Below are 14,302 nucleotides of genomic sequence, written 5' to 3'. Positions count from 1 at the left end.
ACTTTCCTTTGTAAATGTTGGCTTTTGATTTGTTAATAGGCCTATTCCTCCCTCCTTATTACCTCCCTGTCTTCTTTTGTAACCTCCCATCAGGACTAGACTTTTTATTGTGTCCTTGCAGTATAGCTTGCATTAGCCCTTCGGTAGAACTCTTTGATTAATTAATGTAAAGAGCACTAGTGAGACACCAGCTTTAGCAAAGGCAACTGTTTATTTGTGGTATTTGTTAGGTACTGTGTTAATTAGAGAAATCTGTGGACGCTTCCTCCTATGTATTTTTTCCTTCATATTTGTAGCTCGTGGCACAACTTTACATTTTTTATTTCTTCAATTTTTTAACTTTTTGTAGCAGTAACTATGGTGGCTGGCCGTGTATGTGCAGCTTGCCAACACTTATTTAAATAACTCAGTGCAGTGCCCGCTTTATGGACGTTGCTCTATAACTTTTAAATATGCTCCGTTCCTTGTCCCCTCCCCCTGCTGCACAGACTCCGTGATTCATGGTTTGTGAAGTGGGCACTGTTAATTAAAGACATCTGCGGAGGCTACCTCCATGTTGCATTGTTCTCCCTCCTTCCCCCATCCATGCCCTACATATGGCTTGAATTTATTTATTTTCTTACCGGGCACGATGCCTGCTTCATGGTGTTTGCGTTTTTATTTTGTTTATTTTTCATATTGGGGCAGCCCTCAGCCTTGTTAAACTGCCCCCCCCCTGTCTCTGTAGCATGCAAGGTACTTCTTCTCCTCAAGTTGCAGTCCATGCGCCAGTACCTGCCTAAGACCCACCTTTGTCACGTTCAGGATCGCAGCCTGACCATGGACTAGGGGGAGGAGGAAGAGCAAGGATTCATTAACCTTCACAGGGAACAGGTCAGACCGTGGTTAAACTAAATGCACAAGCGGAAGAGTTGTGTATATATATATAATGTTTTATTGTATTTTTATTTATTAATATTTTTTGACCAAAAATACTTAGTTACTATGAGCCCCTTATTAGTGTGGCGTCCACCCCCCTCTTTTTTTCTTGTTTGTGGCTCGTGGCACAACTTTATTCCATATGGCTTGCGGCTTGGACCTTACTTTTGTTCATGATGCAGTTCCTCTGTGATATGCTTGTCAGACTATGACTGCGTATTTGTATGGCTCATACAAATTAATAACAAGCATTTGCAATGCAATAGGTCTCACATTTGCGAGAGTTAGAACTATTGGCATTGTAAATGACAATGCCTTTTATTTATGTTTTGGTTATTGAAACATAAATAAAAGACATTGTTATTTACGAAGCCAATAGCTTAAACACTTGCAAATGTGAGAAATATTGCATTGTAAATGCTTGTTTTCTTTGAGTTTTGTATGGCACAAGCTCAACCTGAAGGTACCAGAGCACTTTACATGAGCACCAGTTGTGTTACAGGTGTACACTTTCATTTTTATTAGGTACAGGGAGATTAAGGGGCAAGATGTACGACCCTTACATTTTGCGACTCGCAAACTGAGTCGCTTTGCGACTCATAATTTGGGACTCTCAAAATGCAATGTACAACAGCATCACAGACACTTTTATTGATTCCCAATAGCATTGCAAATTGCATGCTTCATAAATATTTATGAGGCAAGTGCAATTTGTGACCCCATGGGGAATGGCTAGCACTCCCAGGCATGGTGACCTGCCTTAAAGGAAAACAGGATTCATTTAAAAATGAAAAATGAAACTTTTCAGTTTCATTTTTTAAGGGCAGGTCCCTGGGACCACTGCCTGCTCTTAAAAAATATGTTCTCACAAAAAGGAAGGGGTCCCCTGGGGACCCCTTCTCATTTGCGAGTGGTTAACCACCTACATTAGGTAAGTGGTAAACTGCGAGTGTTTTGCGGCCACAAATGCGGCCGCAAAACAATAGTACATGGCAGTGAGTCTCAGTGAGAGTCGCAAACGTTATTTTGCTAGTCATATATATTCCTTTGTTGTAAAGCAGAACGGGGCGTTAGGGCCCATAATAGTGCATGTACATGCCATTGCCCTTTTTTGTGGTCGCAAACTGGACGACCTCACATTTGCAAATGCAAAAAAGGGGCATACATCTGGCCCTAAGTGATTTGTCCAGAATCACAGGATGTTGAACGTCCCTGCCACGACTCAAACTTGGCTCCCCAGCCTCGAAGTTGACCGCTCTTGCAATTATGCAACATCCTCTGTGTGGTTCTAATTCCTCAATTAACCAAATCTGCAGCTAGCATAAACTAGGTTTGAGCCTGCTTTTAGCAATTATCAGTTCTGAATCCATGTCCATTCTAAAAAGGACTAGTGGGTTGCTTTGTGGAGTCTCAGTGCAGACCTCAAAAATGTATTAAAAAATGTATTCTCAGCAAACCCCAGTGGCTCTACGTTGCTATGATCCAACATTTCAGAGCCATATATGGTGGCAGCTTCTCCTTGTGCTCTCCAGAACTCCAGGAGAGGGGTTACTGGTTGGAATGTAGTGTTCTTTGCAAAACTTAACATGCCTGCTACCCTATAATTGATTAAGGGTGGGCGTAGTTCGCGAAGTAGCACTTCGCGAAGCTACGCAAAGTGAAGTTCGCACTACGCGAGCTACGCGTAGCACTTCGCGAACTGCGTAGTAACATGTTCGCACTGTGCAAGATGTTGTTTTCAATGATTGCACAGTGCGGACAAGCAACCGGCACTGTGCAATCATTGAAAATGGCATCTTGCACAGTGCGAGCTGTAGTTTTCTGCTGCTCGAGTAGATTTTTACTCGAGCGGCAGCTTTCTCAACGCGAACTGGTAGTTTCTCATCGCGAGCGGTCGCGAGCATACGCGACCCCTCGCAATGAGAAACCTGACCTCCTCGCGTTGAGAATCTCGCCGGGAGGTTTATTTTCCATGCTCGCGATCGCCAACTTGATGTTGAGGACCGCGAGCTACGCGTGTTCGAACTGTGCTACGTGCAGTTCGCGTAGTGCGAAGTAGCGCGAACTCCGCAAACTACGCGAGCGTAGCGTAGTGCTTCGCCCAGGCTTATAATTGATCAAGAGGGTACTCTTTGAAATTTGGTTCGCTCAAGAGTTGTTGCTTGAAAAACAAACCCCCAAGTAGTGAAATTCTAAAACCCTCTACTCTATTATTCCATCTAGCTTAAGTGTTTGTGGAGGTTTATTGTCATGAATATGGTCCGATTAGAATTCACAGCAAGGTCATGATTTGTTCAAAAGAGATTGAACTCACCAAGAATATTCTCACTTTGCTTTGGGGTTTTCTATACTGATAGAGTGTCATCAAAAACAATAATGCTGGTGTTTCTTAACCACCCAATGAAGGGAAATACAAATTCTAAATTCCAAATTTATTGATAGATCAAAATACAATTTTATCATCAATGTCATAAAAATATTGTCAATTAAAACTTACCAATAATAACAATTAAAAAAATCTAATACAAACATAATTACAAATAGCAATGACAATTTGATAAAGAATAAATAAAATGCATCAAAAACAAGACCCATAAACCGTTAGTTCTTCATATCACAATACCTTATGTCTAATTTGAGACAGATTTTACAACATTGGGTAAGTTGTCACTTTTAAAGCTTCTAAAAGCTTTTCCTTTTTCCATCAAGCTCAAGGTATGACAGAGGACTATCCACTTGCTTCTAGCTTTGGCACACAAAGGTTAAAAGAACAACAAGCATTTATTTCCCAGTTCCAACAATAGAATAGCAAAAGAAAAAATGTCAGGATTCAGCTCTGGCAGCCTCCCAAGATGAAGTGAAAGTTGTAACAGGAAGGATCCTGTATCCAAACTGTAAAAGCAATGCATGTGCACGGGTAAGAAAAATACAATCTATAACTTGCTCAGGTGTGTTTACAGATGTATGTAACTGGAAAGATCTGTATAAAACTACCCGTATGAGCTTTTTGCTCCCTACGAGCAGAAGGTATCTTGATGAACTATTTTCTAAAGATTTGTTTGGCACCAGCTTGGATGAGACAGGGTACTCCCCAAATATGTATCAAAGCCAGGTCACTCCAGGCTTTTTAATCAAAACTCAACCGTTTTATTTTTGCAATTGCATTCTTAAAATCTTTGCAAGTCCTCTCTATAAGCATACATTTCACTGGTACTCCAAATATGTGCCCAAAATAGTAGCAGCCAAAATCGAACCTTGGTGGCACTTATTGGGTGCCCCTCCCCAACCCTGTAAGGCCTCTAAAAAAAGTATCCCCAGCAACGCTCATTGTACCCAAGTTGCAACTGACCCATAGCTCAGCTCCATGTAAAACATCCTCCTTGAATGAGAATTGTAGATGTTCAGTGCAGGGAGAAGTGTCCTTTTTGCAAACCTGTCTATGACCCCACTTTATCTTTGACTGCAATTGAGCTTTTTAACATCTGAGGTTCCCAAGAACCAGATTCCTAAGTAATCAAACTACCCCACCCTTTTTAGTGGTTCCTTTTCCAAGCTGATAAAAGCCTTAGTCAATACCCCGTTAGTGCCACACCAGACCATGGCAACATTTTTCTTGTGTAGAATCATAACTATGGGCAATACGTTTGGATGATATCCCTGTCCCTTTGAGAGCCTCCCAGTTTCTTCTTGTGGCACAAAGATCAATAAATTTAATGAAGAGGTCTCCTCCTCCTAAATCCGCTATTTTGCCCTCTTAACCAGGAGAGATCGTAAAGCCTCGTCAATAGCACTAGTTTTTGATCTGAACCCTGACTGTGGGTTAGAAAGAATTTGGGGGAATATTATCAAGCAGGGCGTTAAAATTATCGCCACTTTAGTGGCAGAAAACTGCTGCTAAAGCGGCGATAATGGGCTTGATAATATGCCGCAGAGAATTCCAATGGAAGCCCATGTTGACACCAGAACATGGGCTTCTACGGGAATTCTCAAGGGCATATTATCAAGCCCATTATGGCCGCTTTAGTGACAGTTGCCTGCCGCTAAAGCGGCGATAATTGTAACGCCGTTTCTTGATAATATGCCCCTTGATTCTTGTCGCACTAATCTAAAAAGGAAGGAATGGAAGGAATCCCTTGCTTAAAAGTTGGTAACATCTCAGCACCCTTCCATGATGCAGTATTAGCCTCTCTTGCCACAATTGCATTAGAGATAACATTAATATTGAGGACAAATAGAGAGTGATCTGATTTTAAAGGATTGGCCCGAATCTTATCAAGCCCAAGTGTCTTATCTTGCTTAAAATCAGCCGCTGCATAGGCAGTTTCATCCAAAGAAAGAACTACTGGGATAAGTTGGGAGTTAAGTGGGTAGCTATCTTCCAGGGAGTAGGTAGCCCTAAACTCGTTCTTAGCAGCCCTACATGATTTATTAAAGCAACCCTATAAGGGTTTTATTTCAAATTAGCTCAAGGGTCACTAGTAAAAAACATTCTCTAAGCACTGCAAAATTGTACTGTGCTCCTTCAAAATCATTACATTATTTCTCCACTCATCAAACACAGTCTCCATATAGGAGGCAAGAGCTGAAATTATTTAGGAGAAATCAGTGGGGGAAAAAACTCACTTCCTCTCACTTAACATGTCTATGCTTTTTTGTTACCTCCAACTGATCCTGGTGTCCCTCTAGCTCTTGAAGAAAGACCAGGGAAGTCAGCTGCTTCATTTTGAGTACCAGGGGGTATGGGCACTCTCGTCACGCCCCAGAAATATCATTAAACCCATTTGACTCCAAGGTCTCTCATCCAGGAAGATGTAGTCGATAAAGCTGCAGTATGCTCATCTTCTAAAAGTTGCGGCAGGAGGCTTATCAGAAATTTAGCAGGCATTGAGGGTGAAGGCCATGTGTCAAAGTATTTCCACCAGATGAATGGAAGCCCTAGAAACATTTCTCCTCACTGGGGAAATCATTTTGGGGACCCCCTATAAAGATTTTTCAGTGCTAGACAAATTGTGTGCCATACTACTCTGCTCAAAGTTGAGGTTGAATTTGCCAGCCACAAGAACGTAATAGGACTCTCAAAAATGTATCTGTATTTTATTCAGCAGATGAAAAATAGAATATTCTTGCTTGTGCCTACAACTCCTATTATATATGCTAAACAACAGGATGGGTTTATACTTTAGGCAAGAAAAAATTAGCCATGGATGTCCAGAGAAGCTGACTGAACCTCAATTACAGGGCAGGATAAACAGGTAGACACCCATATGAGCAACCTACTTGAAGGACTTCCAGCAAGGATTTAATAACAGGATAACTATAATGTTTGAAACCACTATGATACATGCTCTCAACCGCCAACCTTTCCTGAAATAAATAGATTTAGTGATTAGCAATAAACTGGCCCCAGGCAGAATCACTCATCTTGCTCCTAACACCAGGGATGTTCCAACTTAAAATAGTTTACTGGAGTGATGGGGTCTAGATAGTGACTCTTTAGTATCTGCAGCATCTATGGATGGATAATCAACTAGTCTGATAGCAAGGGATTCTCCCCCCACCAACTGATTCCATAATACCGGCGCTATTGAGTGAGAGGCTAAAGGGGGCGTGACCTGAAGCTGATGTGAAATGACACAGGCTGCGGAGCTCCGTCCACCGCTTTTCCCCATAAGCATTAATCCTGAGCCCCGGTTGCAGATACGAACACAGATCTGCAAACCGGAGTGCCCTGAGAGGTTGGGGCAACAGGAGGTGAGCCTCAAATTGTCCCCAGAGGAGACTGGGCCAGCGGAAATCAGAGCAATTTGGCGAAGATATAACAACACCAAGATGGCACCCATCTCTCACTGAGCCCGCCGAGAGGGCTCCGGCTCCGGAACAGGGGAGCTCTTCACCCCCTGGTGAACACGGACTTGAAATTGGGCGACGGACGTCACCCGGATGTTGATAGGAAAGTCAAGGTGAGTCTGAGCCCTTCAGACAGCAGTCCCTGAGCCCTGGTTTGGACTACTACGGGCGCATTGAGTCTGGAAGCAAAATGGCGGCCGCACTGCAGCGAGTACAGAGAGGGCCGGCAGAGCAGTGATTGTCTCCTGGTAGGGCGGAGAGATATGCCTGCAGCGAGGTCCAGCCGGTGGGAAATTAGAGGAAATAGCGAACGCAGACAGTCTGGACAGTCCTGAACCTGGCAGTATACAACCGGGACGGAGAAGCATGGAGAGGGAGGAGGAAAGATGGCGCCTGAGTCTTAATGAACCACGCTGAGTGGAACGAGATACTGAAGCGGTGCAGGCAGCAGTGAGCAGGAGAGCCCAGTGACTGCCCAGTGCAGGGAGACATACCAACTGCAGTACATAATAGGATCCAGGGATAGTGAGGCTGCTTGTGAGGGAGCAAGAAACCCCCATAGCCGGTTCAGATGCACGCAAGAGTTGGCCATTCCAGTGGCTACACCTGGGTGACAGTGACAAACAGGGGCAATCCCCCAGCAATACTCACTGGGGCCTCCAGAAGAGCGCTGACTTGAAGCAGCCAGGACAGACCCTCGGGTTGCTTTAAAGGAGCTGCATGCTCCGAGCTGTGGGATAAAGGCCTGGTGAGCGGTGCATAGCAAACTCAATTGCCTACAGACAAAGTGGAGAGGCTTGCGAGGTAAACTGCTCTATGGACAGCCAGGCACCCAATTCTTCAACGGAATGAGAGCCAGGACCACAGGATGTGGGACTACGCTGGACCCCTCTGAAGTCGAAGCTGCCTAACCAGAGACCACTATATGTGCGCACAGCGGAGAGCGGCCTAAGTTCATCCAGAGACAAGCGCACTCGGCAACAAAGGGGGGCATAGTCTACTGGAGAAGCCACTGCTGCAGTAGCGAAAAGGGCAGCTTTGAGATCGCTGGAGGCACGACAAAGGCAAGCACCCACTGAATTACCATATGGCTGATCATGGCTGGACAAAGACGATCCAAAATAGAAAGAGGATGCCAGAACCTACCCCGAGATGATGGGGAGAACTCAAAAAAAGAGAGGATAGACAGTCCTCAATGTGGAAGCCCCTGGTGCCCAGACGGACGATGGCAAAGAGGTACTGGAAATGGGAAGCAGGGCAACTCCCAGGAAACCAATGCTGACAGATATTATGCAGGCGATCACAGCCTCCAGAGAGGCCCTGGAGGAGAAAATAGGGGCGATAGACATAGACTGGTAAAAGATGACCACCAGAACCTCAAGGACAGCGTGCTAACTACGGAGAAGGAACTGGGGGGCCTCCCAGTTAAGATGTCTGCAATGCAGAAGGCGCTAACGGACTTAGAAACTAAAGATAAAGTGCTGGAAGTGTGGGCCGAAAATAGCGAAGAGTAATCCCGTAGGAATAATATCTCCGTCATCGGAATGCTGGAAAAAGTGGAGGGCACAAACATGGTGCATTTCTTGGAAGAGTGGCTCAGAACGGAAGTAGCCCCAATGGTACTGTCATCCTTCTACGCACTGGAAAGAGCCCATAGAGTCCCAGCAAGGCTGCCTAAACCTGGTGCCCCTCCTCGTCTGATAGTAGCTGGACTACTGCATTTTAGCGATAGAGACCATATACTACAGCAATCCCGCCAAAAACAGGGATTGCGAATCGGCAACAATGCAATAATGATTTTTCTGCACTTCAGAAGGGAGGTTCAGTGAAACAGAGCATCCTTTTTAGCTGTCAAGGAGAAGCTTCGCCAGTTACAGTTGCCGTATGCCATGCTGTTTCCTGCCAGGCACCGAGTGGCGGATACTGCAGGCCCCCGATTCTTAACCACACCTCAAGAGGCCTGGGAATGGCCGGACACACGGAGATCACTGCTCCCATTGAACTCCTAGCAACAGAGCCCTTACCGAAGCAAAATGGGATCAAGGGCTCCATCTCTTAGGAAACTCAGCTTGGAACATCGCAGAGTGCTGCAGGAAATAGCGAAGCATAGCCAGCAAGTTTCCAGTCCCACTTCAAGTAAGAACGGCATGGAGGCATAACGGTCGATAGGTTCACCATCTCCCAGTGAAAATGGTTCCTCAGAGACTGAGCTGCCACAGGTCATACCCCAGATGGCGGACAACATTGTGTGATGGAGTAGAACGAGTCCACTGCACTGTAGATGTCGGAAGAATGGTCCGGACTTGACCTGAGATTGTGAATAAAGCATCCTGCTGCTAATCTCAAACTGGCGAGTGTTGGACTTGACCCTTTTTGCAGGGTCATCCCTGAACTTTTTGCCTTCCTCCTGTATTTTTTCTGACCTGTTGTTGGCTGTTTATGACTCTGGGCACTTTACCACTGCTGATCAGTGCTAAAGTGCATATGCTCTCCCTATTGTACATTGTTGTAATGGATTAGTGACTCCATGATTGGCTTATTTGGTTTACCCTAGTACAGTGCACCAGGAGTGCCCAGGGCTGGTAATCCAAATTCTGATGGTGGGCTTACAGCACTGGTTGTGCCACCCACAGAAGCAGCCTGTAAAAGTGTGTCTAAGGCTTGCCATTGAAGAGCCTGTGTGCAGTCTGGTACAGCCATGCTGACTGGGCAAGTGCACCCACTTGCCAGTCCCTAAACCTTACCTTTTCTTCATATCAGACACCCCTATGGTAGGCCCAAGAGCAGGGTGCATTGTAAGTATAAGGTAGGACAAACCCTGATGTGTGTGGCATGTCCTAATAGTGAATTACAGCCATTTTTGTTTTTCACTATTGCAAGGCTACTGTTCCCCATAGGCCAGAATGGCCAGTTTGATTATTACATCTTATAATCATAACTGACTCATGGAACATGGTAGAAATTCGAGTTTAGTATGCCTGAACTCAGAATGATAAAATACATCTTTTAGTGAAGTTGGTTTTAACATTCTGGGGCCGATTCCGAACCGGGTCGGAAAGCACTCCGACCGAGTCGGATCCGGAGTGTTTTCAGTCTGACCGAGCGAGTACAATGCCCACGTATGCTGTCGGACTTGGTTCGGTCGGACTCTTATAGAAGTCAATGGGAGTCGGTCGTACGACGCGTAAATGGGCTCCCATTGACTGAATGGGTACGTCTCAAACAGTTGCGCCCCCTACAGTGGGTACACATCGGTGCCACTCGCACCGTACATGCCTGTGTTGGGGAGACCTATAGGTCTCCCCCTGTGTCCGAGTCGTAGGGCTGCGGGTGTCAGGGGTCCGACGCGGACCCCCAAAGTCCGACTCCGGGAATTTTTGCGAGCCGAACACTCCGGCTCGCACAGGCTGTCTGACGCATGCATCGTACTGGCTCGGTTGTAAATCGCATCCGTTGCACGCCACGGTTAGCTTCCGACCGGGACATACGGAGCAGTTCGGACCCGGAAACGACTCGGTCGGTGAATTTCACGTAGCTCGCATCGTACTTGCTCGCTTGTACAGCTGTACGAGTCGGACGGAAAACACGCGTACGGCTCGTAGTTTATTCGGTGCCCTTCCGACCGAGATCGGAATCGGCCCCTCTGTGTTTGAAAATACCACTTTTAGAAAGTAGGTATTTTCTTGTCTAACCATCCAAACCTGCCTCTGGTAGGCTGTGTATTCCTTGTCTTGAGTTTGAGTGACAGGGGCTGGGGAATTCCAGGGTGCTGGGGAATTACTGGAGACAGGGTGAGTCAGCACAGGGCTGAATAGAGAGATCTCCATGTGGATGGGTGGGAGGAGTTGCACCTGGGACCTGAATAGGGCTGTGTTTTCCCTCCACAATGCTGGCTCCACCTCCTGTGGTGCATCTGATGTCTCTGCCCTGCACTGTGAAAGGAAAGAAGGAGTCATGTCAACAAAGTGCTCCAGTACTGACCAGAACTGGTTTGGACTAGGCAAAAGCATTTCTGCCTTCAGAGAACAAAGAGAAACTGTGTATAAAAAGGGGACCCAGACCCCAGAACTTTAGATCACTTTGGGAAACAAAAAGAAACCTTTGCTGAGGAGTGGAACCAGAAGACTGAGGAGAGACTATCCCTAAGCTTGAGGGATTGGCCTGCAGTGGTTGCCTGACTGCCAAAGAAAGGAGAAAGGACTTTGTGTGCACTTTATTCAACTTGTGAAGGATCTCCAAGGGCTTGGAAAAGAGCTTGCCTCCTGCTGAAGTCTCAGGGCCAACAAGCTTCACCCACCAGCTCCCCAAAAGTTCTTTGGAAGTGCCTTCTGTTTTGCAAGGCTTTCTGAGGGACTGCGTGTTGCAAGGAGCTGGAAGAGCGACTCATGAACAAGAAGTGTGTCACCGAACTGCCGCTGCCGCATTACAACACAAAGCACCTCGCATCGCTGCAGAAGAGGATCGACATCGAATCAGACTCCGCCGCATCACCGGTAAGCTTGTCGCAGAAGAATCGTTGAGTCATCGCAGGTCCACCGAAGCGCCTCGCATCGCCGGAGAAGAGGACTGACGTCGCAACAGTCACTGCCGCATCTCCAGGAAGCGTGTCGCAGGGCCTGTCATGGCTCATCGCCGGAGAAGAGGCTCGATGTCGCATCAGGCGCCGCCACATCTCCAGGAAACGTGTTACAGGGCCTGTTGAGGCTCATCGCCGGAGAAGAGGATCGACGTCACATCAGATGCCGCCACATCACCGGGAACAGTGTCGCAGGGCCTATCGCGGTTCGCATTGTTGTGGAAGCAACTCGCATCGCCAGGGGAGAGTATCGACGTCGCAGCAGACGCCGCTGCATCACTGGGAAGCATGTTGCAGGGCCTGTCGCAGCTCACATCGTGAGGAAACATCTCGCATCACCGGAGAAGGGGATCGCTGTCACCACAGACACCACCGCATCACCGGGAAGCATGTCGCATCAAGAAGAAAGTGCCATCTTTGTTTCTTTGCACCAGATCTTCAACGCATCACCATCCTTGAAACACTTTTGTTGTCTTGCGTTACGCATCTTAAGGTACATTGAACTCTGAATGTCGCATTTACCATCTTAAGAGAACTAAGCTAATTCTACCATTTGAAAGTACAGTATTGTGGATTTTTGTCATTTGTGGTCTTGTGATAAGTCTATATAAAGAATACTTATTTTTTATATAAAACTTTTTGTAGTGTCCCTCTGTAGTATTGTCACTTGATTACTGTATGTGTTCACAAATGCTTTACACACTGCCTCTGAGATAAGCCTGTCTGCTCGTGCCAAGCTACCAAGGGGGTGAGCAGGGGTTGTTTTTAGGAGTGTACCACCTTTCCCTGACTAGATGCAAGCGTCCCTATTTGTCACAGGCACCTACCTATGCCAACAAGATACCCCCAAATCTAACAGCGAGGGTCCTCAGATGTCTGCTCCAGGGCGATGTAACTGTTGCAGGTACCATGGGGTGGTGGGTGGAGAACTTGGCCTGGAACTGTCAACTGATCACCCCTGCAACCTCTAGTTGACTTTGTGAGTTTACGTAAGGGTTGGATGGGAACTTGTTCACCGGTGACTGTCCTAGTGAGGGAGAGTTGGGGGTTTAATTTTGTTGTTGGGATGTTAGTTAGGGACAGGTGTGTAACAAGTATAGAATATAGTAGAGGAAAGGTATACCACATGCAAAGGGTCCCTCACTAGATCTAAAATGTATCACATGGAATGTACTGAGGATGCACTTGATGGTACGACATTCATGCTTACTTAATCTGTATGAGGGGGTTCAGATTGCGCTGCTCCAGGAGACCCACATTATGGTGGGGCAACACTGCAGCATAGATGAAGAGGCCAAGTATTCTATACGGATCACTGACAAAATATCGAAGGTCAAAAAATCGACCTACAAAAATATCGGAGCAAAAATATCGATGTCAAGAATATCGACATCCTATCTACAACATGTTAAGTACAAAAATATCGAAAATAAAATATACATGTCAAAAATATCGTTATTAAAAATATCGGGGTTTTTTCAGTTAAAAAAAATATGTAAAATAAACCAAATAATACTTACAAATAAAATAAACATAATTAAATATATTTTATAATGTTTAAAATTAATAATGAATATATATATGTACGCGCCGTATCCCCACCCCAGCCCCGTATGTACGCGCCGTACCCCCAGCCCCGTATGTACGCGCCGTACCCCCACTGGGGGTACGGCGCATACATACGGGGCTGGGGTGGGGGTACGGCGCGTACATACGGGGCTAGGAAAACGGCGCGTACATACGGGGCTGGGGTGGGGGTACGGCGCGTACATACAGGGCTGGGGGTACGGCGCGTACATACGGGGCTGGGGTGGGGGGGGGCTGTACAACTCGTACCCCGGCTACAAGTGTACCCGGGGTAGGGGTCGTACACAGTTCACTCCGTACGGGACGTTTTCCATATGCTTGTGCATTCGGAACGCCGGTACGGATCGGACTTGTGCGCTCGGACTTCAGTTTTACGACTCGTACGTAAAACTGTCCGGGGACGTCTCGTAGACTTTTCCCGAGGCGATTCGTATGTATTTTTCCTGTACGAATCGTACTTCACCGTTTGTACAGTACTTGTACGATTCGTACGTAAAAAAATACGGATACGAGTCATACGGGAAAAAAAATACAGAATCGGCCCCAAAATAACTCTACATTTTTTACAAATACCAATAAATAATTAGTAAAAACATAACTACCAATAAATAATTAATTAACAATAAATTAATAATAAATACCAACAAATACTAATTAATAAATAATAATTACCAGATAATACATATTAAACAATAACATATTTTTCATAACAAAACAAATACTAATTATTAAAAAGTAATTACCAATTCAAAAATATTGAGCAATTAAATATGTTTTATGTCAAAAAATAATACGTTTTAAATATGAATTACCAATTAATAATTACTTATTAATATATTAATTGGAAATATCAATAAATACTATTTCATCATATTTATTTACCAATTAATGATTAATCAACAATAAATTATTTTTCATAACCAAAATATTATAATTTAAAATATTTACCAATTAATAATTAATGTCCAATAAATTAATTATCAATACCCAACACCAAATTCAATAATTACTTAATTAGATTTCAATTACTTCCAACACTATTCCCCTATAAACGCATGACACACTCCAATAATAAAATAATACACTTAACGTAACTAACAATTAATCAATTAATAAAATCTAATTACCAATTAATAAAAATGAATTACCAATTAATATTTAATTAACAATAATATAATTATCAATACCAATAAATGAAAATAAATGATTACTTAATTACAATTAAATTACTTCCCACCCTATTCCCCTATAAACCCACAACCCACTACAGAACTTAAACGCACAAATTAATTAAAATGAATTTATAATTCCTAAAATTGTATAATTAATTTCATATAATTAAATTACTTCCCACCCTATTCCCCTATAAACCCA

At 44.7% G+C, this 14,302-nt stretch overlaps 1 protein-coding gene across 1 annotated transcript in view; it reads right to left on the bottom strand.

Moving 5' to 3' along the window:
• LOC146822287 (olfactory receptor 5M11-like) overlaps positions 1-5,640 on the bottom strand; it is a 57,199-nt gene extending 51,559 nt beyond the window's left edge. Inside the window, exon 1 of the mRNA XM_085610021.1 lies at positions 5,578-5,640. Coding sequence (XP_085466147.1) covers positions 5,578-5,640 — 63 coding nt within the window. The remainder of the gene's footprint in view (positions 1-5,577) is intronic.
• Positions 5,641-14,302: the final 8,662 nt, after the last annotated feature.

This window comes from Triturus cristatus, chromosome 6, assembly GCF_964204655.1.
Source record: "Triturus cristatus chromosome 6, aTriCri1.1, whole genome shotgun sequence".
Taxonomy (NCBI): Eukaryota; Metazoa; Chordata; class Amphibia; order Caudata; family Salamandridae; genus Triturus; species Triturus cristatus.
Note: the sequence above shows the minus strand (reverse complement) of the source record. Positions and strands in the feature narration are given on the sequence as shown.